General features: G+C 41.0%; 2 protein-coding genes across 2 annotated transcripts in view; one reads left to right on the top strand and one right to left on the bottom strand.

Moving 5' to 3' along the window:
• On the top strand, nt 1–3,654 carry ssna1 (Sjogren syndrome nuclear autoantigen 1). Its single transcript, XM_004538461.5, has 3 exons — nt 1–282; nt 2,343–2,542; nt 3,424–3,654. Exons 1-3 carry the CDS (start codon nt 231–233, stop codon nt 3,514–3,516), a joined length of 345 nt encoding a protein of 114 aa, XP_004538518.1. The 5' UTR covers nt 1–230; the 3' UTR covers nt 3,517–3,654.
• A 686-nt stretch (nt 3,655–4,340) lies between these two features.
• tprn (taperin) overlaps nt 4,341–24,664 on the bottom strand; it is a 33,168-nt gene continuing 12,844 nt past the window's right edge. Inside the window, exons 2-4 of the mRNA XM_004538464.3 lie at nt 12,046–12,247; nt 10,018–10,142; nt 4,341–8,923 (exon numbers count right to left, since the gene is read on the bottom strand). Coding sequence (XP_004538521.1) covers nt 8,861–8,923; nt 10,018–10,142; nt 12,046–12,247 — 390 coding nt within the window. The 3' untranslated portion in view covers nt 4,341–8,860. The remainder of the gene's footprint in view (nt 8,924–10,017; nt 10,143–12,045; nt 12,248–24,664) is intronic.

The raw sequence follows: 24,664 nt of genomic DNA, 5'->3' as shown, positions 1-24,664 counted from the left end.
AAGTTATCGCCTCTGGTTGGGTGTCCGGTAGTTCCTCCTGGGTTTGAGTTGTCTGGGAAACCCGCCATGTACGGGCTCTGCTTTTCAAGGAGGTTTGCTGAATAAACAGTGCTGAATATTTGGTCCACCCCGGCTTGTTTAGCTCCTAGGGATAGATGACGAGCTAGCCGACCGAGTACCTCGCGTTTAAAGTCAGATATAATCCGGTGAAGGTTGACCTAAAATCCGACATGACCCAACAAGCTGCGGCTCTGCAGACCTACAACAACGAGCTGGTCAAATGTGAGTGAGCCTATTTACTGTCAATAACACATTGGACTGATTAGCATAACAGTGTTAGCGGCTTAAATTTAAATTGTAGTATACTTACTGGTTAATATATAAATTAAGCATATTTGCCTAGTAAATGACTATTGCGCTTTAATTTCGCAAGAGAATATGTAGACCAAGCATATTGTAGCCTGCACTGTCACCAGAGAACAATACTCGGGTTTACTTATTGTGTTAAATTCTATTGTGTTCTCCTTATGTGTGTTTTGTAGCATTTTTATTCAGATGGCTTGTCTTGTCATATTGGGTTTATTTTAATGAGCTATTCTGCGGCCGGAGTGGATTCTTTGGGGAGCCAGTGTTCTGGTCCCAGCTTGCAATGTTAACACCCTTGTGTTAAAGAAAGTTTGCTGCCTGTAATTTTGTCTAAAACCGATAAAAGTCCTTTTTTTTGAGAGGTTAACCTGTGATTCTGCACCTCGCCTAATAATCTGATTAACCTCCTCAGATCACCTTTAACCCTTTGCGCTCCACACTGGCGCAAATGGCGTTAACAGGTATCAGCTCTGAGTGCTTGCAGCAGTCAATTTGACACTTTTTCTTCTTCTCTCAAAAGTTTTAGAAGATAAAAGACCAGTGAAGCTGAAGCTTGTCACATGTCAGGTGTTGGTTAATCTGTTTCTGGTCTGCTGGAATTAGGGAAGCACTAATCCTACTTTTTTAGTCCAAGTGGCTAAACCATTTCACTCACTCAAATGAAAATTAAGACCAGTAAATTCATATCGCGATATAATTTGAAGCATGTGCGGTAACGATATATATCACGATATATTCTTTTCTTCCATATAACGTATTTTCCATACTATAAGGCACACTTAAAATCCTTTAATTTTCTCAAAAATTGAGTGTGCCTTATGTATGAATTCTGGTTGTGCTTACTGACCTTGAACCGATTTTGGCATGCAGAAATCTGTTAAAAATGTTTTAGTACAACTTTGGTAAGCTGCACTGCTTGATGGATTGTCAGAGCATTACAGCTGCAGTCGTGAGGAGCTTCGCGGAGTAATCTGGGTCCAAAACTCCATCTGCTTCAGGTCCCAAAGTCAAATAAACACTAAGAGTTAAAAACGGTCTAAATCCTTTCATCTTTAATTAAATCATCAGCGTTTCTGCTTTATCGGGTGTAACAATTAAGTTTTACATCCATGAAAACAGAATTTATTAAATTTAACGGAGTTAGAAGTTAACAGGAAGTTAGCTCGCAAGTTTCCACCTAAACATGACATACCATGTTCTGACTGAGAGATTTTTGAAACTAATTAAAACGTACAGCTCTGCTACCACTTCCAACATAAATGAAGACAGAAAACTAAACAGCAGTGGCGTTTGCAGGGGTACTGAAGTTGGACTACCTGGTATATAATGTTGTGCTACGTGACTGCTAGCGACACAGCTATGTTAGCATAACATTAGCACAGTGAAGCTGGAGGATGAACGCTAACTTTTTTCCACTCGATAAAAGTTAACGTGAGGGATTCTGGTGGTCAGGGACAAATGCAATCACATAGCAGGATGCTATACACGGGCCAAACTTCAGTCAGGAGAACAACTGAGATCATTCATCCACAATATGAGGTTAGTCATTAATATACTGCAACAACATGGGGATAGAGCAGCTGCGAGAGAATTCAACATTAATGAATCACTGTTACGGAAGTGGAGGAAGCGCAGTTTTTGGCTTTCCCCATATTTCAAAAGTGCTTCATCTCTTTGCTATGACTGTGGCCCGCCATAATTTGCAGATGATAATGGTTTTAGCTGCTGCAATGCTTTCGACCAAAACAGGCGCAGCTTGATGACATCATCAATGAGCGATAGAGCGGTATAGTCAAAATCTCTATCATTGGCCAAATTTATACAGTTTCTATTGTATATCGTTTATATCGCCCACCCCTAGTTTACTGTATCCATGTCTGTGTTTGGGCTGCCTAATTATGGCAGAAATCATCTGTCTGAGTCCCGAGGAGATCTACTGAGGCTCTAGTTTAATCCCACCTTTCCCTCTCGATCAGGTATTGAGGAGCTTTGCTCGAAGCGGGATGAGCTGAACCGACAGATCAAGCAGGAGGAAGAGGAAAAGGAGCGGCTGCAGCACGACATCCGTGTCCTCTCGGAGAAGCTGAGCCGAGTCAACGAGAGCCTGACGCAGAGACTCGCCGCACGCGCCACCTTCGACCGCACCATCGCCGAGACGGAGGCTGCATACACCAAGGTGTGTCAATGACCGAGCCTGCAGTGGTTTTCATATGCTGAGTTTTTGTTTACACAGGTATTTATAAAGGCAAAATTTAAAAAAATTTAAATTCATGTGGCTCTTCTGCAAAGTTAATCAATATCACATAACAGGTGCATGGCGAATGGAGAACAAACGGAGCTCTGCATAACAGCAAACCCAGCAAGAATTTCCATGTTGATTGATGTTCTGTATTATATATTATTCTGCATTATACGGAGGTTTCTTCCTGTTAAAAGGGAGTTTTTCCTTCCCACTGTTGCCAAGTGCTTGCTGATAGGTCATCTGATTGTAGGGTCTTTGTAATATAAAGGATCTTATGTAGTCACACCATGGCTGCTTCTACCTTGTGACAGAAATGTTATTTCTAACTCAAAATAGCAAGTAATTTTTGGCACAACAGCCTCATACCACAACTGCTTCTCACCCAAGTTTGCTGGGTAATACCAGCTGCAGACGTTCGGAGGAAGGAGAGGCGGGGGTGGGATACCTTTATTAGTGCATGAGTAATGGATCAGTGGTTATAAGGTGTTAAAACAATAGCTGTTTGTTGGACTGTCTGCATCAACCAGAAAAGCTCTGTCTCAAGCGTTGATTCAAGAACTAATTAAAAGTTGGGTATGGCCACAGAAGCTTTTGGCTGCTGTACTGGATGTCAGTAAGATCCCACCTGCTGATGCAGAACTCCCTTTGTGCTCTCACTTAATCACTGTAAACAAACACTCCTGAGCTGCTCTGATTAAAAAGCAACAAATTGGCCAAGCCTGGACCCCTTCTTTAATTGCTTCTAAAGTGCACCCCACACTTCCTCTGAGTTTCTGCACAAGTTAGTTCATGTTGTTTTGTTTTTACTCCTGCAGATATTGGAGAGCTCCCAGTCTCTCCTGAGCGTCCTAAAGCAGGAGGCAGGAAACCTCAGTAAAGCCACGGAGCCTCGGAGGACAGAGCACTGAAGGCGAGGAGCAAAACTGTGCACCTGACCTCACCTGACTGTGGCTTCTGAGGCAGTTTATTCCCCACTTTGGACTAATTTTTAATATATTTAAACCTTTGTTGTAAGTTTCTGGATTCAATAAATGTATTTCCTAACATTTTCTTTGTGTTAAAACTCCAATTTGTTTGTTTTGCTTGTTGAGTGAGAGGCATAGGCATAGTTCTCATTCAGCTTAATTGGCATTCTCCAGACACCACCAGCAGAGTCTGGAGATGCTGTGGCAGACTTCACACCGTATGACACGTGATGGGTTTGGCAGTGGGTCAATTGGTATTTTGGGAAAGCATATTGTTGGTGAATGCCAGTGTCAAGTAGAGTGGTGACTCCTGGGATCTCTTCAACACTCTGCCATGACCAGTTGGGGTGAGGGGAGGAAGACTACCTGTGCAAGTTGAGGAGAGCGCGATGGTTTCTACTCAGTTCACCAAACAATTCCTCTTCTTTTGGGGGACGCTGTCGCCTCTTTAGTGCACCTTTTGTCACCTTTATTCTGTTTGCATGGCTCCAAAAGGGCTGCTTCTACCCACTGAGGGTTTTTTTTCCTATTTGTGTTCTAGATTAATGTCCTTGTTTTGTTGTGTATAAAAATGTTTGTTCCCATGTGGTTCATCCACCACTTTAGACTTATTAGAACTGAGATTTCTAACAGGTTTTGTTTTTTAAGGGATTTAAGCTTATTTTTTCCCCATCAGACATTCCCAAATAATAAAGTAACCCATATGCGTAGAAGTCATACTTGGCGCATAGTTTAATTCATAGACAAGAAAGGCTAGAGCACTCGCATTTCTTCAAGTCTTCTATTTATTGAGCTTTCATTTGTACAAGTATGACATCACTTTTTTTTTTTCACTTGCCCAAATCATTGACAATAACTTTACAGTAAGCACATCTGCTGCGATGTAGATTTACAGACGAGAGGAGGGTGGAAAGTAAAAGATGAGCAAGCTTTCTACCACAGTGTTGCTACAGAGTGACCAACACAAACTGCTCATTTTGCATCGGGCATAGACAAAGACGGGGTTGGGACACTGCGGCAAGAGTCGGTGTGTACACTTCAGAAGCGCTAAAGTTGAGTGTTGCGTCTCTGGCCATCAGAAAAGTTCTTGCTGGTGCCATTTAAGACGAGATCAGTGAAGTTTGCCCACAGTTTGGTCCTTCAGTTCACAGAGAGAGCAAAAAGAGTACCGCAGAGTGGGTTTTGGTCAACAGAGGCAGAAGTTACCACAGGTTGATGGATCCACAGGTGTGTCATGTGACCATTAGCCACAATTCCAAAGGAGGTCCAAGCAGGGCTCAGTTAAAGGGGACCCGCAATGCTTTTATGGTCATAAACTCTGAGAGACAAAAGTTTGTTTAAAACATTCAGTTTCTAGCAGTTTTTTCTACTCTTGGTTCTATTTGATATCAGAAAGCATGGATATCACTAGTATGGTCATCTCGAGCACAGAGGCCCCTCCCACCTGTGGTTGCTTGTGAGGGGCAGCCAATCAGAAGTAAGCTGCAGTTAAATCAGCTCATTTCAGACTAAGAATTACTGTAACCTCTCTATCATGCACAGCTATTCTGGTAGGGTCCACAAATAAGAATATGGAAATGAGCATTATGGGTCTCCTTTAATCAGTGTGTTTGGAGGATTTATATCCATGCCTACAAATCAAGCATACTTAACATTTTTTTGGTGTTTTCGTTTACATACCCAAGATTTTTGTGTTTCAAGCAGTTTTCATTCATTTCCTCTCATATGATAGAGCACTCTGTAAACACCACAGTGAACAACAAGTTTCAATCAGTGGTCCTCGCTTTTTCTGAGGTGATCCTTGATTATCTGTTGTCTTTGATCATGAGACGCACCGTAGTCGAGTTTCTGCAGATTGTGTTTGCACAGCTACAAGTGACAGGGAATTGTCGAGTGTATTGGAGGATATTGGAGAGATTATTGGGTTAGCAAGGTATAATCCAGCGTAGTTTTTAGTGTTTTCAGAGGTGGCTTTCTTTTAGTAACAAAAGCCAGACACATAACCCAATCCAGAGCAGCCAACCTCACGAGTTTTGATTTCAGAATTTACTGATTCACTTTTAGGCTTTATTTCCCTGGCATGGAGGTTCAATGGGCTAAATTTGGCTTTTTGCTCTTGAACTAGGCTTAAACTATATCTGGTAAACTAAATTTAAAGGTGATCTGTATTCCAAGTTCATATATTTTATACCTTCAATCTTGTGAGTGCCATATTACCACTACCACTGAATGAAGCTCTGCTTTCAAGTTACAGCAGCACAAACTGTGCATTTTCTTCTAGCAGGAATTTGCACAGATTTGGTTGGTGATGGAAAAAACTGATTTCCTCTTCTATTACTTCATCAGGCCGAGTACCCTTTAATGTTTAAATGATTTTCTACAGAAAGGCTCTCTTGACTAAGCAGCACCAGGGAAGACTTCTGGGTCTTTTTGTAAGTTTTCTCTCTTTTCATATCTAAAATATTAGCAGGATATGCTCAATTGATTGATTTTGTGCAGAATGAAAGCCAAAGTGTGTCCAATGCCTCCTTGTACGTGAGTGCGCACACAGGCTGAAGCAGAAAGCTTGGACTAATAAAGGAAGCTGATAACTGCTGTTGTGAAAGCTTTTATCGCTTGATTGGGAATTGAGGCTTTGTCAAGCCACATAACACAAAGAAAGTCCAGCTATTTTGAACCAGACCAAGTAAAATGTATACTGCAATAGATGGAAATGTGTTCATTATTACTAACTTTTTGCCAGTTTGAGACCTTTTCAGAGAAATGTATTGAAGGTCAAATCCAGCCATGCTAAAGTTTGGAGAAACAATAACAGGGCTCACTGTTCAATGTGATGTTTTCTGGTAAGCTGATAATCATACCACAGGAAATTTATTGAAAAAAAAATTACATTCAGTCTTCTGAAACAGAAGCAGTGCTGAGCAGTCACATTGAGCGCATGAAGTAAACATCCAAAGTTCGTGGTTCTTTCAAATCGGTGTACACCAGCAGGGGGTTGGAGAGATTTTGTAGGCGGACAAAGATGAAGTCCCTGTGGACCTGTGTGGCGAAACTGCACTTCGGGCTGCTGTTTTTGGTCACAGTGACAAGGCCAAACAATCGTAAGACTAGAGTGGCAAAAGAAAACAAAGTGGTCATGGCATTCATCGCGATGCATTCAATTGTGTGTGGCTGAAGAGTTTCATTTCAAATTTTAATTCATTCATGCCGACTGAGACATGGGATTGAAATTAGAAATGCACAGATTATCCCCACCTTTTTTCTTTCAGAATATCTAAATATCAATCAGTGCAATCTAAACTGATATATCAGTCCACCCCAATCAAAACCCTGACTTAGACTTAAGTCAGGCTTTTCTTTGAAATGTAACTCTTCAACCAAATTTAGGTTGGTGACAAATTAAAGGAAAAGCCTGAACCCTTTAACCCCATATATGCCCTCAGGGGGCAATTTTGCTGGCATGGTTGATGGAAGTGGTCTCTTACAGGATGATAATGCCCTTCCCCGATCTTGAAAGGAAACAGGTGGGATGTCACTGAATGGATTAATGAGGATGACATCATTAAGAATCAAGTGCTACAGTCTCCAACGTGTTAGATGACATCATCGTGTTTTGGAGGCACGTCATTGAGACGCTTTTAACCTTCTCCTCTAATTTGTCACCAGTCTGTAGGCTTCTCATTCTTTTAAGTGCACATTTCCTCTACAGCCCACTCTTACTTCCTCATGAGGTGCAAAACAAAGCTAAAAGCATGACAGTGCAAAGACATCTATCAACCAAGACTCCCGGACGAAACATATAAGTTGTAAATCCATCAGAGAGAAAGACAAAGCTCCTGACGGCAAAGAAACAAATTGCATCTGATTGGAGAAATAAAATGTAAAAAAATACATGAAATAATAAGCAGAAGAGATGAATCCCAGTGGAGACAGTACAACAATACTGGCCGAAGAGTGGATGCGAGGCCTTTACAGGAACTCTTTAATCAGTTGGCATTATGAGCATATAAAAATATGAATAATAAAAAAAAAAAAAAAAAAGACAGACACACACAGACACACTTTCATTCTTTCTCACAAAACGCCTTTTTTTTTTTTTCTTTTAATGATCAATCACAATCACTGTTGCCTTCAAAGTGGACCGCCTTCTTTCCCTGTGGAATGTGAAAGTAGATGAGGTCCGACTGGTCTGGCGGGGATCTTTCGGAGCCCTCACCAGCAAACATCTGTACAAAAAACCAAAAACAAACAAAACGACCCCCCCCCCCTCAAAAAAAAGCAGATTTCAGACATGCAAACTTCAACGTTAAGCAGGAATAAATACACAAAGAGCTGAGGAAAGGCATCGGGAGGTCTACCAGCTTTCCAGAGCAGATATACGGACACGTGATTTCAGCAATACGGACATACAGACATTGTTGGCCAAGGTCACTTTATCAAGCATTTAATAAGGAATGAGAGGTGCTACTGATCCCGGGGCGTGGGGTGCATATGTTTCCTCCCTCGTCACATGAAGAAGTGAAGCGTGTTGAAGTTTGCTTGCCAAAAAAAAAAAAAAAAAAAAATCCAGCAGCTTCAATCAGTACATAGTCTGCCAGAAAATATACAAAACCTAACAAAAAAAAAAAAGGCATAGAGAAGCTTTACAGTAAGACAGAACCAACAGAAGTGCTGGACTCAAATCAAAACATGCGGATAAAAAAAGAAAAAAAAAAGAGAACAAAGAAATGCATTTGTGGCACCCTTTCACCATTTTTATGTGTATCTGCCGCCAATCTGCTGTAATGACACGCTTCCACGATAACACTGAACTCTGTCGGCTCCTTCCCTCGTCGACATCCTCCAAAAAGAATAAAATAAAATAAAACCTGAAGCTAAATTTGAACCTCGAAAGCAGCAAAAACTTCTACAGCGTGGCAAGGAGGAAGATTCTGGACGCTGACAGATCAACTGTCTGTTAGAGGATCACGGGTTGGGAAAGACAGCCCAGCTGCTTTTTTTTTTTTTTTTTTCCTTCTTCTTTTCTTTTTAAGATTTGTTGCTTCAGCTTCAGAAAGAAGGTGGGCATTGAACGCCAGCCACCCGGCAGCTCCAATGCGCAGCTGGTAACGTGGCGTGTGGCGGTGCCGTGGCAGGAAATCAGCCAGAAAAACAAAAATAAAACACCCATGTTTCCTGTCTGGTCAGGAAGATGTGCTTATAGTCGGCTGGAGTGTCGAGGTGGAGGCAGTCTGGTCCCACGGGTGAGATGCTGCGATGCTACTGTACAGCTGATTGGTCAGGCAGATCAGAAGTAAAGAGCGGGCTCACTGCTGTAGTCTGTGAGGGAGGAGCTGTCCGCCGGCGTGAGCTGAGAGAAAAGAGAAAGAAATACTTTGAATTAGATAAAGTTATGTAATCTAAGATACCCTACAATAAAGAAAGAATAGAAAGAATCAAACTACTATATGAGTTTTGGTGCAGCCCCTCAGTTCACCTTCTGTCCTCTACTTTTAAGTCACCTTTCTTCTGATTGGCTGCCCCTTTACAGACATAAGGCTGGAACAGCAGGTGGGCGGGGCCTCAGTGCCTAAAATGACTATATTAGGCACTAGAGATGAGTTTGGTTGCAAGATGAGCAGATCTATTCCCCCAACTGGTTGACATGTGGTCGCTGGAGGTTGCTGCAATCACTAGAATGAAGTTGGTCACACTGAAATCTTGCATGCGATTGCTTTGTTTGCTAGCAGGTTGCTGTGATTACCAGTAGTTTGCTTCTTATCTTCAAATGTTTGCAGACAAATTGAAAAAGTGTAACTGAGACCATTCACCTTCTGGAATGTGCTGGCTGTAGTTTCATAGAGTAAAGGACGAGTGTCTGAAGATAAGAGAGCAACTTCAATGCAAACTACAGGCGGTTAAGGCAATCTGCAAGTGACCAAAATAATCACACAGAGGTTTACAGTGCAGCATCCTCTCTTAAACCAATTTCACCCAGCAACTGCCAGCATCCAATTGCCAACCAGTCTCTATGCCTCTGAATGAAGATTCATGGGTAATAGGAAAAGAAAAACACTGTCTGAAACTGTTTGTTCAATGCATTCTGAAGCCTGAACCTTTCCTAATCATCACATTAAATGTATCACCTACAACTCTATAAAATGATGCCGTGTATAACAGTCTGAATTGCTGAAGTATCACAAGTTTCAGTTTAGGACCCAGTACCTTAATGTGCCATCTATAATCAATAATCCATCTATAATTTTAACCAAAATTCATTAAATCATAAGATGGCAACATACCAACTTTCATGGATGTAAAATATGCTGCTTTTCTCTGTTTCATATATTTGTAAATCAAATACTTTGAGTTGATCGATGGAGGTGAAAAACAGGGGGTCACATCTCCTCCTGTGGAGTCTGAAACCCAACTTTAAGTATGGCAGCTGAAGGCGTTTCCCCTCACCATGACCTCCTCAGTTCTCTGTGTCTGCTGGGAGGCGGCATCCTCCTGGTTAATGCCGTCATCGTGTTTGTGCTCCTGCCAGGCGCTGAAGTCCACCGAGTGCTTGGGAATGTAGCTGGACAGATCTGCAGACAAAAATAAATAAATAAGACTAAAACACATTAGATATTAACTGTGTAACTTCCCCCCTGCATTTTTATTTTTATCCAAGTCATTCCGACATTTAGGTTTTCAAGTGTGTTTTTGGTATAAAGAATGTGAGCTGCTTTTAATGACTGTGCTTTATGAGATACAGTATGTGAATACACTGTTGTTAAATCATTACAGTGGCCACTGTTTCTTGGAGGATGAAGTTGTTTCACACAATAGGTTGCTTCAGCCCTGCTGCACCACAGTGGAGACTGTGACAGCAGAGTTCTTAGAAACATTGGTTTTATTTTAATTACTAAGCAACGCCAAAGACTTTTGCACAGCCTCAGTAGAGGTTGAAGAGGGGCGTAACATAATCTGGTGATTTAGAGCTACAATTATGAGCTTCCTTATTGATTTCCCAGTGGCAAAGCACAATATAGTTCATTATGTAACCCAGAGGAGACACGATAGTCATCACGTTTAACAAACATACAAAAATCACCGGTTCAATTTTTTTTCTTTTTTACCTAAAAAGGCCAAAAATGCTGCTATTACAGGATCCACTTGTTAGCTGAAGGGCTTATTATATCTGAGTGAGTCAGCTGCTCTCAGATGTAGTAAACAGGGCAGCCAGTAGGGGGCTCTGCCATCACACCTATTGTGGCTTACATACTCACTTTACCTCCATACAAATGAGGAGGAGGATGATGGCAAAACAAAGCAGTAATGACCTGATTGGACTAGCTTTGCACTTTACACAGCATCTTCCCTTCCTTCTGCACATCGGCAGCTCTCTTTAATCTCTGGAAGCGCTCGCAAATTCTTCAGTTTTGAAATCTGCTGTTTTATTAATATGAACTTGCAGAATGCTAAAAGCTTGATAAAACTGGATATATGCATGTAGGTAAGTAGTCAGATTAGCAGTCTGATCTTTCAGTGCCATTTTGCCCAGATATATAAATACCCCCAAAAAACCCAAACAAACTAAACCAGCCCCCTTAAAAAAAAAAAAAAAAAAAAAAGATAAAAATACCACTAGCCTATCCTCAGTTCATTTAGGATGCGAATGCACTTCACCATTTTAATCTCTGCTCCACATGCAGTGTTTTTTAGTGCTAAACCTTTAATTCTGTTAACATCTGCTTTATCTAATTTGCATCAGAATGTGGCACGTGCTCTGTCTGGTAGGTGTTTTTGCCTAAATTAATTTTGAATAAACCTAAAAGCATAGCTATGTTGGCAACAATTAACATGATTTTTAACTCATTCTAAAATTATTATGAGGCTACACATATGACAAATATGCTCGCACTGAAAGCCTAAAGCCTTAAAGATGAAAACTGACCAAACATGCTCATGCAGACAGGCTAGCCTGATGTTTTTAAGTGATATAACTTGTCATGATAAGCAAACTGCTGTAAAGGTTTTAAGTTAATCTGGGGGCAGCTCACAGTAAAAGTTCAGTAAATGCAGCTCAAGAGTGAAGACAAAGTAGGGGTGTGTTTTTTAAAGGTAGTTAATTTCTCCCACTACTAAAAATACTGGATCAATCATGAAAGGTGAGTCGCTTTGATAAGTTTGATTTACATGGCTGGTCGCTTGCAAACTCTCCAGGCACTGGTTGCCTAGGTAACCCTCTAACGTCTGAAGTGAGAATTTAAAACTAAAACTGAAAAAGTTCGTCCTTGCAAACAAAAAACTTGCAAGATAAGTGCGACTGCAAATGCACTTATCTTGCAAGCTGTGCCATTAAGTACAATCTGAGCCAGTGGATTTTAGGGTACATTGTGTTGATGATAAATAAAATAATAATAATCCTCATCGTCATCCTCTGAGGAACATGAGTATATGAAGGAGATTTGACAGCCAGCTCTTCTTTGTCTCACAAAATCTCACCGTTGCTGTTGGTGGTGTGGGAGGGCGAGCCGGTCAAACTGGCTCGAGGGATGTGGATCCGTCCTACCATGCTTGGCTGTTCGTCTGCCAACTTCTCATCTTGTTTGTCCTCCTCTTCCTCCTCCCCGCTGTCCCACACGCTGCTTTCTGATGGATACTCGTAGGTGCTCTGGAGGCTGGACTCATTGAAGGAGATCTTCAGCTGAAAGATGTGCAGAAAAATGGGTGTGATCACCTGCTGTTCTTTTTAAACATCTGTACTTACGAATATTTAAACTCTTAAAATATAAAGTCCTTTGCTGTAAATCCACATGGTCATACATGTATGTTTCATGTTGAGTGAAACATACATGTATGACCATTAACAAAGAGCTCAGTTCCTGTCTCCTAACTTGATGTTTTTGCGAAGATATGATGTGAAATGTCCAATTATGCCCCACAATATCCTGCAATAAATATAAAGAATCTTTCCAAAAGTTCCCGGATTTGGATCAGGAGCATCTACACAAATTAATCTCTTCTAAATTGGAGTAACTTCCTATCTTTAGTAAAAAAAAGAAAAAGAATACCAATCCCTTGGTTATCTGCTTGGAAATACTCCTAATGCTAACAAACACACCAATAACACCTCATCACCAGATTCAGCATCTCACTCAAGCGTTTTTGTTTGAAATCAACATTGAGCTTCTTGTAATCACTTTCTACAACTGAAATACCTCAAATTCTACCAACATGCATTTATTTACTTCCTGGCAGAATAATTTGATGCAACGCCGCCTTGACTTATAAACCTGATTTGTTTACAGGCCAAACTTCTCCTTTCCCAGCACAGATTTGAACTTGACACTCGCAGCAGGCTCCTTCAAGAAGGCTTCGTTTTACGAGCCCAGTTAAACTGAACAGGTTATTACTTCCTTATTGCTGCGTAATTATACTGTCGATACTGAGCATCGCGTGTCTCAGTCATTTGATGACACTGCAGTCATGGCAGTTTAACTCGATGCAAACCCACTTCTTCATAACTTATTCAGCAAAGCTTTTAATTAGGATTCCTGCAGAGCCAGCTGCAGTTTGTTCACTCATCTGAGGCTACGTGTGCTGTACTTTGTGTGCCCTCTAAGTGGGACAGGTGGCAGCCTTGCAGGAGCTCGAGGGCCTGTGATTGATTGTCTCAGAGTATGCGGCGAGACGCGCCTGTCTGGCAATGCTTCAGAGGCTTGCAAACACAGATCTGCGGGGTGAGACGAGCCCTCGCACTTTGCTGGGCTGTGTAATGAATGCAACAGAGGTTTAAGCTGTCAGGGAGCATTTATTCTAAAGGGAGACATCTCACCACCTGTCTCCTGTCGCCTGTACAGAAATCTACAGGTGGTGTGATCAACATGTATGTGCATCAGCTGTGCTGCAATCAGATCTGCCTATCTTGCCGACAAATCCAGGTATCTCTGTATGTGTTTGCCCATTTTTCACAGCTCTCAAAAACCATTCCCTTGTAGACTGGACGTAAAAGACGTTCGTAGCCACCGTATCATCACATCCTGAACAAGCTACCCTGCTGGCTATTCAAAGAAATGCAAGTTCAGGAAACATCCATTCTGGCTTTTCTTCTACTGTGTGTGGGCCTCACCTGTGTCAGTACTCCTGTCAATATATCCTCAGATTTTGCGATTGTGTTTCTCCTGTTCTGCACTTTGTGTCATTCAGCGACTGTTTTGGATTGAAGGTGACTTGACTATTTGATTATTTATCAACATTAGCTCGGCTCCTCTGGCTCACTGAATGCATTTTATGTTTATTAGTAGCAACACGTACACACTTACACACACTACTGCCTGCATGTCAGATGTTGTGGCTACAGAAAAAAAGCTTAGTTCACTAGTTCATACAAATTAAAGCTAAAATACATCTTCCATTTCTGAAAGCTAACAGGAATTAAAAAGCACAAACATATGCAAAGACACCATCTTGCCATCAGTACACGCCTACTGCACATGATTTTTCTGGAGTCAAGTGTGCAGCTCTCTTCCTGAGGGCTTTATTTTGAAGTTGGCAGAAAGTCTATAAATGGTTTATAATAAGTTCCTATTTCTGTCTTCTGGTCGGATGTAGGCGTTGCAAACTCAAAAAGCTTGTATTTTTTCCCCCTGAGTTGCCATGGCATTCAAAACTGACACACACACACACACACACACACACACACACACACACACACACACACAGACAAACCTGCTGTTTGTCTGTGTCTTCTCTGAGGCGATCAGCTGACTGTTCTTAACCTGCTGTACCTGGCTCCATCAACTCTGCAGGCCGTGATCTAAATCTGCTCTAATCTCCATCACAAGGCCGCCCTCCACCACTCAGAGCTCGCAGTTAACCTATATTATAAAACTTCTTTCCCCCGGATCCTTTATGTCCTCTCTGTAATTGATAGTCGGAACAGGAGCGTTTCCAGGTGTGGCACAGAGGATAAAGAAATCTTGCCGAACTATAATACTAAACCACTTGTAAACTGATTGAAAGTTAAAATGGTTTTAAGTGTGGACAGACCTCCTGCCTCCATAAATATGTATTAAAAGATGTGTAACAATATAATGACTGCAATTAAACACAAGGTTCAAAATTCAGCCTGTCTGTGACCATAAAAAGAGGATGCAATAAATAAGGTGAACTGTGCATTATATATACACATGTTGTATTAGGTTCACCTTCATAAAGTAAGAGTTCAGTTTGTTTATTTTCAGCATTATACACTGAAATATATCCACCCATCCAGTAGATCAGTAATCCTACAGTGTTTCTATAACCTCTTACACTACCCAAAAAATACAAGCAGGTATATCTATCCATACAGACATACACAGTAAAGAAAAACAAGAATCTTGATTCTTCTAGTGTACACTATGAAGACAATTACTCTCTCTTGTGCACTTTGGCTAAGGTAACAAAGAAGCTGATGCCAAAAAGAGAGCAAAAGGAAGAAGCAGGTGGAGGATGATTAAAAAACCCATCCATAAATGGGTTATAGCCAAAGGCGACATTGTAAGTGATGGCATCCAACAAAAATCTAAGTCTTTAATGAATTTTGTTGTATTTACTAAGCACTGAAAACCAAAGTATGATCACACCTCAGCGAAAGAGCTGCCTATTGGAATAGGTCTATAAAAATGTTTTGTTTAAAGCTGTACATTTAATTCCTTATTATTCTGTACATTGGCTTGGAAAACTGGTAATTATGGTAGTTAAGGTTAGAAAATAGAAAATAAAAAATATAGGGCAGCACGGTGGCACGGTGGTTAGCACTGTTGCCTCACAGCAAGAAGGTCCTGAGTTCAATTCCACCATCAGATTTGTGCATATTTTACAAATCTTATTATCTTATTGGTATTAATGTCACGTAAAGCACATTACTGAACAGCTGATGAGTGTAATGCTTTTAAAGTTTTTGTCTTGTCTGTTTTTCAAGGCAAAATATTATTAAGAAATAAATTAATATGGCACAAAAATCCATGTTAAGTCCAAAACAAATGAGGGGTGGGGGTTAATAGGTAAGTAACAGTAACTTCAGCATTTAAATAAAAGGACTTATTTCGTCCTCTCAACACTCAATTTTACAGTACAAGCTAAATCCATAAACATCATTTATGCCTTTAGACTTTTGTTTTTAATGATCATGGTATTAGATGGAAACTTGGGGTTCAGTATCTTGCTCTGCACTTTGAGAGCAGACTGGAGGAGCTGGTGACCTAACCAGCGACCCCCTGTTAGCAGGCGACCTAGTCTACTTCCTTAGCTAAAGCCACAGTTGGTGTGGAAATGACAAGCCAAGGGTGGGTCTGACTGAGGACCCGAGAGGCACTGCATGCTTATAGGCATCACCATGTGGTAAAGCATGCCCCATTTTACCCTCCATTTTTACTCTTAGTGGGCCGTAATGTACAAAATTAACATTATCCTGAATTCATTAAGACTTGGAGCTAACGAATGAGAAGCAAAACTAATCGGGAGAGTGCATACTAGATGGGTCTCCCCCTGCTGTTCGTTAGAGATAATGCCAGCGTAATTCACTTTAAACCTGGAAGCTACGCCCATCTTTTATATACAGCCTATGGTTCAAACCTCAGTCTGTGACTTTTAAACTAATCATGAGTACTGTTTTCCCAAATATGCCTCCTGACAGCCATGACGAAACATCAGTATTCAGCAGTAGTAACAGCAGAAACCACAATGTCATTTAAATCCTGTGTACACACACTCTTGACACAGTGTGTTAGCATCTCTGAAAAGGGCCCTCGCTCCCAGAAATCTCTTATTTTTTAGCCCCAAACCTCGTTTTTTTAAGTTCCTCTGTTAAATCCTACCCCACATAAAAAAGGTTTTCCTTGCTAAACTGGCATCCTGACTTAGAGGAAGTCTCTGGATGCCAACAGCACGTCCCATCAATAAATCAGGCTTGCTGCTGGGCTCGCTTCCCCCTTCACAGTCTTTCACTTTTTCTTTTTGTCTTTCTTCTTCTCACATGAGACTCGACGGTTAGACGAGACTCCTCTGCAGCGCCTTACTCCGTATCCTCTCTCTCTGACTTGCTGCTTTAGCTGTCCTTTCTTTTCTCCGTAACATGAGAAAAGAAAGGGGAACGAAATTCTGTGCAATTTAATAAAGACCACAACTTAACGGGGATGTTTGTTTAGGGGCCGCTCCCTTCCTGCTGCAGTTAGTTGTGTGGCTCTTTTTTCTATGATAAAAGGCTGCATCATGGAGACAGAAGCGATTCGTCTTCTGTCCTCAGGCTATGGGACAGGCCATACTCACGCCTGCTGTCCTCCTTGCTCACCACAGGGTGCCAAACAGACGCCATTAAACAGGACACTGATTTAGATTCATTTCCACTTTGCCTTGAGAAAGACGCTTTTCATTTTTCATTGTTTCAGCAGGGTATTTTTTTGATATACAGTCTACTTTTATATTATTTATTGATAAAGTTTAACGTTAGAAAAACAGTCATCTTCAGGCACTTTTTTGAGCCAGCACACAAACACCCACAGCGATGACACTCCCCAACAGCAGTGGCCTCCTGAGAGAAATACGTCTCAAAAAGGCTACAAACGCGTACGCTATATAAACTAAGATTTACAAACGTTTGCAGCAATTTCGGTGTAACTTTTGGAGCACATGCTTCAATCCACACACAAATACAAAGCAATTTGAACTTTGTAAACTATAATTTATCTAGAATTGATCAATTTCAGCTTCACGAGTTGGATAATTCTCTCTTTCAAAAAGCCCCCTTTGCATACAAATTCCTAAAAATGCACTTGACAGCCCTCTTGCTCACTTACAAAAAATTAAATATGAGTGCACGAATCACCTGAAACACACATTTACACTTCATTTTTTCATATAAAGTGGGTATTTCTATGCTGTGTTTTTATTCACTTTGCGATGCACATATTGACAGCTGCACACACAACGTGCGAGTAAGGCAGGGTCCAACTTAGGTCACAGTCACACAGGCCTAGAAAGCACTCAGCAACCCGATGGCAACTTCTGGTCATTGGGCAGGACCGGTATCTGCTCCACTGTGTAAGGAGGTACAGATCGAGCACTGCCAGAGTCCTGAAAAATTACCTCCAACAGGCTGCACACACCCATGTGTCAAAAAAAGACTGCGAGAGTAGTTTAAGTTACCACCATCCTTTAGTGGAACCTGTGGCAGCCTACATCAACACTGTGCAGCTGGTTACTGGTGCCCCATTTTCTTCGGGTTCATGTCAATGCAACGTGTAGTGACATTTCTAGAGAGGCCACATATGCGGAAATATAAATCTCACTAAAGTCTCATAAAGGGGGATTACCGAGGGGATATTTGCTGGCTAACAACTTGTCAGTCACAAGTTGTCAGTCACAAGTGCCGTTTCAGTGAGATTTCTGCCAGGGTTCAAAACACAAAGATGGAGATGGCAAAAACACTTGAGGCTTCGTAACAGGACTTCACAAACTGAAGTTAGGGCTCTGACAAATACTTACACTACATTAGACAGGTGGTTTTAATGCTGTTGCCAAGCAGCGTGCACAGCATGTAGACCAAATGTAAAGAATCGTCTGTGTGATAAGATTAATTGTTTTTGAACCAGTAGTTAAGCTTAATTATGATGAAGACTTCCTGGAAGGCTGATGTACTTTCACTTCGTGGATCAAAAGTCAGATGATGATGTGCATTTTATAAGCAAAGTTACTGATTGATCTGAACTGAAAAAGCACTCAAATATGGGACAGTGTGTGAGACTGCAATAGACAACCTTGTGTCAGGTTTGTCAAGAAACATCTTGATGATCTTCGAGACTTTTGGGAAAACATTCTGTGGGCTGACAGGACTTTTTGGAAGGTTTAAGTCTTGTTACATCTGGCATAAAACCGACACAGCATTGAATAAAAAGAAAATCACACCAACAGTCAAACATGGTGGTGGCAGTGTGATGGTCTGGAACTGCTTTGCTATTTTAGGACAGCTTTCTGTAACTGATGGAACTGTGAATTCTGAAAATCCACCCAAAAAATGCCAAAAAATCCTGAAGGAGAATGTCCGACCATCAGTTCATGCCTTGAAGCTCAAGCTCATTTGGGTTATGCAGCAGGATAATACAAACGCTTTTGGGTTTTGGGTCAAAGTCTGGACTTAAATCCAATTGAGATTCTTTGGCATGACTATGGCTGTGCTGGCAAACTCTTCAATGTGGCCAAATTAAAACAATTCTGCAAAGACGAGAGGGCCAAAATTCCTCCACAGAGACGTGAAACACTCACTGACAGTTACTGCAAGCACTTGATTACCGTTGTTGCTCCCAACGGTAGCACAACCAGTTATTAGGTTTAGGGGCAAACTACTTTTTCACACAGGTCCAGGTAGGATTGGTTTGTTTTTTTTCCCCTTTAATTAATGAAATCATCAATTAAAAAGCATATTTTGTATTTAACCAGGTTCTCTTTGTCTAATATTAACATTTGTTTGATAATCTGAAAGATATAGGTGAAGTCATATCATTTCAGCAGTGTGGTTGATGCTTTTCTTGCACTGAAGAAAAAAAATATTCATTTAGAGCTCAATAAATCAGATTTCTTCCACAAGTTGTTTCCACCCTAAGTTTCATCAGCTGTGTTTTTTGCTCTTCATGCTTTACGAAGCACAAACAGACGCAAGAGAAAGACAAACAAAAGAAGTAAGGGAGAAAAGGAAGAGGCAAGCCAGCTGATGAGATTATGTCTTTATGATTGTGCTTCGGCCAATAAGCGAGATGGGAGCAGTGCCACGCATTTTTTCCAGGCCACCCAGCATGGCGTGTCCTCGTTTGGTGAAAAGTGGCTCTTGCTGAATGGACACACCGAACTGGAAGGCTGCAGACTTACAGCAGAGCTTCAGCACAATAGTTCAGCCCTATTGAGTTTGTTGCAGCATGGGTGCGTTTGTATTTACACGGTGTGCCAGTCTTATGTCGGTATTTCCAGGTGGTGAAGGGTGCGGCGTGTACAGTCATGTTGGTATTAACCATGCAGCTGTTCATTTATAATATGTGTAGAAGAGTGTTTGATACCTATTGTCCATTCAATAACACATAAAATCAAGTCATCAGGATCTAATGTTGGCACACTGATGCCCACCACAAGGACTACACGCATGCAAGGCTGCTGGAAGAAGACTGACCTGGTGCCTGATTAGAGCTAATCTCCAGCCAGGTAGATAATATTAGAACAGCACCAGAATGACCCGACTGAAGAGTCTGGCTGCAGAGGCATTAGCACCAACAAGAGAGATAACAAAACGTAACGTAGTTATGATAACTAGTGCCAAAAAACACAAAGTAGTAAGTGCATGATTATCAAAAAGAGGATAATCACATTTTCACGTTCCTATCCGGTTGTTCAGTCTGACGTCACTAGCCGTGTCTGGGCCTAAACTCCGCTGCAGGTCCATATATCAAATGATCACTATGGAATTACTGAGAGTTGAAAAACTGTCTAAAGTCTTTCATCTTTAATAAAATGATCAGCGTTCTGCTCTACCAGGTGTAACAATTGAGTTTAACATCCAGGCATCCATGAAAACGGAATTTATGACATTTAACGGAGTTAAAGTTAGCAGGGAGTTAGCTCGCTAGCTTCTATCTAAATACAATATAGCATGTCCTGACTGCGGGGTTTTGGAAAAAAATTAAAACGTACAGCTCTGTTATCACTTCCAGCATAAATGAAGACAGAAAACTAAACTGCAGTGATGTTTGTAGGGTTACTGAAGTTGGGCTAGCTGGTATATAATGATGTGCTACGTGACTGCTAGCGACACAGCTATGTTAGCATAATATAAACAAGCTAACTTTTTTTTCTCCACTCGATAAAAGCTAACATGAGTGTTCTCGGTGGTCAGGAACAAATGTAATCGCATGGCAGGATGCTGTAAAAGGACCAAACTTCAGCCAGGAGAACAACTGAGATAATCCATCCACAATACGAGGTTAGTCATTCATATACTGCTGCATGGGCTGGGCTGTAGTTACATCCTAAGGTTTTAAAAACTGAGCTTAAATAAATGATTAGTGGTAATAAAAGCAGAGGGAGGACAACAGTGATCACTGACTGTTTTAGGAGCTTTTTGAGATCAAATAGAAGAAAATACATAACATTAAACATGTTAACAACACAAAAGCCATATTAAACGCAGACTACTTTAGACCCGGAAGTAGGATTCGTCGCGTCATCACTGAACAACCGGATTGGAACTCTTCTATTTTACTAGCTCTGACACTTTCACTCCAAACTTGCTAATAATACCTGCTTTATACAGTCAACAGGAGATTTGTTGATTTATTTTTAAAACCTTAACTAAGAAAAATTAACACCATAACATCACCAACTGATGGAGTCATCACTGGTGACAACCTTAACCCTAACTATCAGAATCATCTTTTCCCCTATACTGCAAAACTCATGAGCCACCCCTCATTTCCCTAGATCTTGCTAGAAAAATGGGAAATAGCTGCAGTAATGTACTGAAACAAGAAAATAAACAACTATAACAAGCTTCAGAGACAATATTTGCAAGATCACCTTTATTCTTAAACACAGGCTGAACTCTCTTAGGAAAGCTTTTTTGTAATTTCTTTAGGTAATCTCCAGGAATAGTTCTCCAGGCTTCCTGAAGGACATTCAAACTTCTTATTTACATGTTGGCTGCTGTTCTCTGCTGTTGTCAAGATTATCCCACACTGCTTCAGTAATGTTGAAGTCAAAGCTCTGGGGAGCTTTTCAGACAGTATTACATGTTTGATCAAAATCTGAATGCACTTTTCAGCATTCATAATTTCATCTGTTTCGACAAGATCCCCGCAGCCCCAAACCCTGGCAGAGCCTCCACCATGTTTTACAGACAGCTGTAGACGCTCACCTGTCTCCTGTTTTCCTCCATACAAATTTGGATTCCTGTTACAACTGATATTCAGTCCAGTTCTTGTGTAATCTGCCATACATGAGCTTTTTCTCCCCGTTTACCCTCCATAAGTAGTAATTCCAGACAACCACCCTTCCACTGAGACCACTGAGACTTCAGTGAACAGCAGATAAATGAACTGGACCAGATGCAACTCTCAGGTCCTGCATCAGGTCTTTGCTGTTTCCCATTTCCTGAGGACGTGACTTTCAGACACTGTTCATCTACTATAGTTTTAGACACTTCTTCTCTTGTCATCCACTTGTCCAATTTCCTCAAATTTTGAGGACACGTGGAAAACATTATTTCTTCTCTGTCATACTGGCTTATAATACAACTGAGAATTGGTTCTTTACTAAGCAGTCTGCTATTTGAAGACACAACACTGGTCCATCTCTTTTTCTGCTTGAACAATTCATAGGACAGTGTAATGCGGCTTAACAAACAACAAACGACTAACAATCTTCTGAAAATGGTCAGGTAAAAGGACTGGACCGAAGATGAGTGTAAAAGTAGCCATTGTCCAAAGAAAAGAGCTCCAGTAAGCCCGGAGAACTCTTGAATGTTACCCCGAATGTTAATTTCTGACAATCAACTGGTGAAAACACAAAAAGTGCCCTTTGAAATCACTCTACAAGCGTTTCATTTAACGCATGAAAAATGAAACACGCTGTCTTTTTTTCTTAATCATTAGCTAATGTTGGTGCAGTACCCAAACCTCTATGCAGTAATTATGAGTCAGATTTGCTGAATGCCAGCACCACCCAGCAGCAAATTACATTCAATCATTTTACAACAGGGACAGCAGATAAATTAACTTGTTGGATTCAACGCCCAGTTCTGGACCAAATATCCAACCTTTGGGATACCAGTGTCCTAAAGTATTTTGGTTAGAAAGAAAACAAAATAAATATGTGCAGGTTCTTATAAAGCTGTGTAGATTTCGCATCACGTGTGAGTTGGAAACGGTCCGGCATTTGGAAGCGCTTCAAGTGATCATCAGTGATGACAACACTGATATAAATGTGGAAACTCGCGTGTAGGTGGCTGACACTCGAGGCTGGGGTTGGCAGCGTGGGCAGCAAACAGAGCCAAATGTGAAAATCAGTATTTACACTCAAGACTGAGTGAGTCACAGTTGTAATAGTATGCCCTTTGTAGCCTTGTGCGTGTATGTTTTGTGTATTTAATCCTCCCTGTGCTATCAGTGCTCACAGATTATCTCACAGATAAGAAATGAGATGCAACAGGGAAGACATTGCTTCTATTTCCTTGCATCGACAACTGTTATTGATCAGCCTGAGATCATTTTAATAACCCTTTTGCTCCGTCTAAGGACGCTTTCACTCACGTAGTGACGTGGCACGCTCTAATGTAATTGCGCACACTTTATATGAAAGGTGACACCAGCAGGGTGGAGATCGAAACCTTTCAGCGCACAAAAACACGGTCATTGTGGGAGCAGTCAGGCCATTTAAAGCTCTCTGCTGGACTCTCATGTGAAAGTACTGATGGTCGGGTGTGTCCGGAAAGCCACAATCAAGACAAGGCACATGACACGATGACGAATATTTGTCAGGTGAAGAAATCTGCTGGATCACAATCGTGTTTGCCCCCCTTGTTTTTAAAAAGCTTTCACTATCCAGCTTCTAGAATCTTAAATGATGAAGGGGGCTGCAAACTCGCCTCATGCGGCTCTTTTGCCCAACTCCGGTGGCTCCCCGTGGATTTGATGAGCATTTATTAGCAGGTGATTAAATAAATCTTTTTACAGGAACACATCCGGCACTGTTTACGGTTTGGATGGCCAGTTGGAGCCACTGTATTAACCTCCTAGGACCTGGCATCCACATATGTGGACATCACATTTTGGGTTATTTAGACCAAAATACTCAATTGTGCTCTACAGGGGCCTGATATCCACTTACGAGGACATTATACAGCTACTGTTCTATCGAAATTTCAAATGCATATCCTCATATGTGGCTGTCATTTTTCTTAGAAACAAAAATCAGGTAAAAAAAAAAATTAATAAATAAAAATCTGGTAATTCTTTGTTTTTACAATCACCGGGTCCCAATCAGCCCAAATATCAAAGAGAAATTAAAAATGCATGCCGTGGAAGAGTTCGGGTCTTAGGAGGTTAATGAACTTTGGGATCTGAGATGAGTCAGCGACTGACCCATTTACAAGGTGGCATATGAGAAAGATATCACGTAGTCAAAAAAGGTGAACACCATGTACATCCAAGGTGGGTCAAAGTTCAGCATCATTAAACACAAACTGTTGATTATATGCAAGTGTAATAGCTAGGTTTGCCCCCCCACACACACACACACACACACACTCTAACTCTTTTCCCCATTTAAACTTTTAAACACTTCAGCTAATAAAAATAAAGAGCAATTATTGTAAAAAATAATCTCTAGATTAAGTTACGTGCTCAGTGTAAGTAAAGTGAAAAGTCTAGCTTAAGGCATAAAACACCTCGTACGTGCCGTTTCACACTTCCTGTTACAGGAAATATAACTTAACGTCAATGATCTTTCATCAGTGTAACAATCAGTGTGCCCAGTATCATCAGTACTGCCAGTTATCTCATATTCCTGTCCTTACTGCTTGCATTTCCCTTCTGTTGCCAGCTTCTCTGCGCCGTTAGGAACCAAACAACTAATGACTAATAGGCACAGTGAGGTGTGTTTGTTAGGAAATGTTCCAAACTTAACACCCCTCACAACTAAATTTGATGTTTTTAAAGGATCAGTGGAAACAAACACAGCTGATTACAGATGATGAGTTTTTAGCTACATTTATGTTTTTGTAAAATGCCCAGTTTATGAACTACACTAAGATATCGGTGCAATTTAACGATGCACCTCTTACAAATACATAGACGGCCACTTAACACGAATATCTAATCACACAGCAGCAACTCATGCATATAGGAATAAAAAGTTTCTGACAAAATTTGGGCATTTTTAAGAGTATTTAGGAAAACTGTAAACTTGCATCTCCTCCTTGTCTAGGATGAAGTTAATACTGATACAGAACAGCTCACAGTCCAGAACAGAACAGGGTTTAATCTGGGCGAGGGATGGCAGGGTGCAAAGAAGAAGGTCGTAGATTTTGGATTTTTATCTGTAT

The sequence above is a fragment of the Maylandia zebra genome, linkage group LG7, assembly GCF_041146795.1.
Source record: "Maylandia zebra isolate NMK-2024a linkage group LG7, Mzebra_GT3a, whole genome shotgun sequence".
NCBI lineage: Eukaryota > Metazoa > Chordata > Actinopteri > Cichliformes > Cichlidae > Maylandia > Maylandia zebra.
The sequence above is the reverse complement of the archived record's forward strand: the minus strand, read 5'-3'. Positions and strand labels throughout refer to the sequence as shown.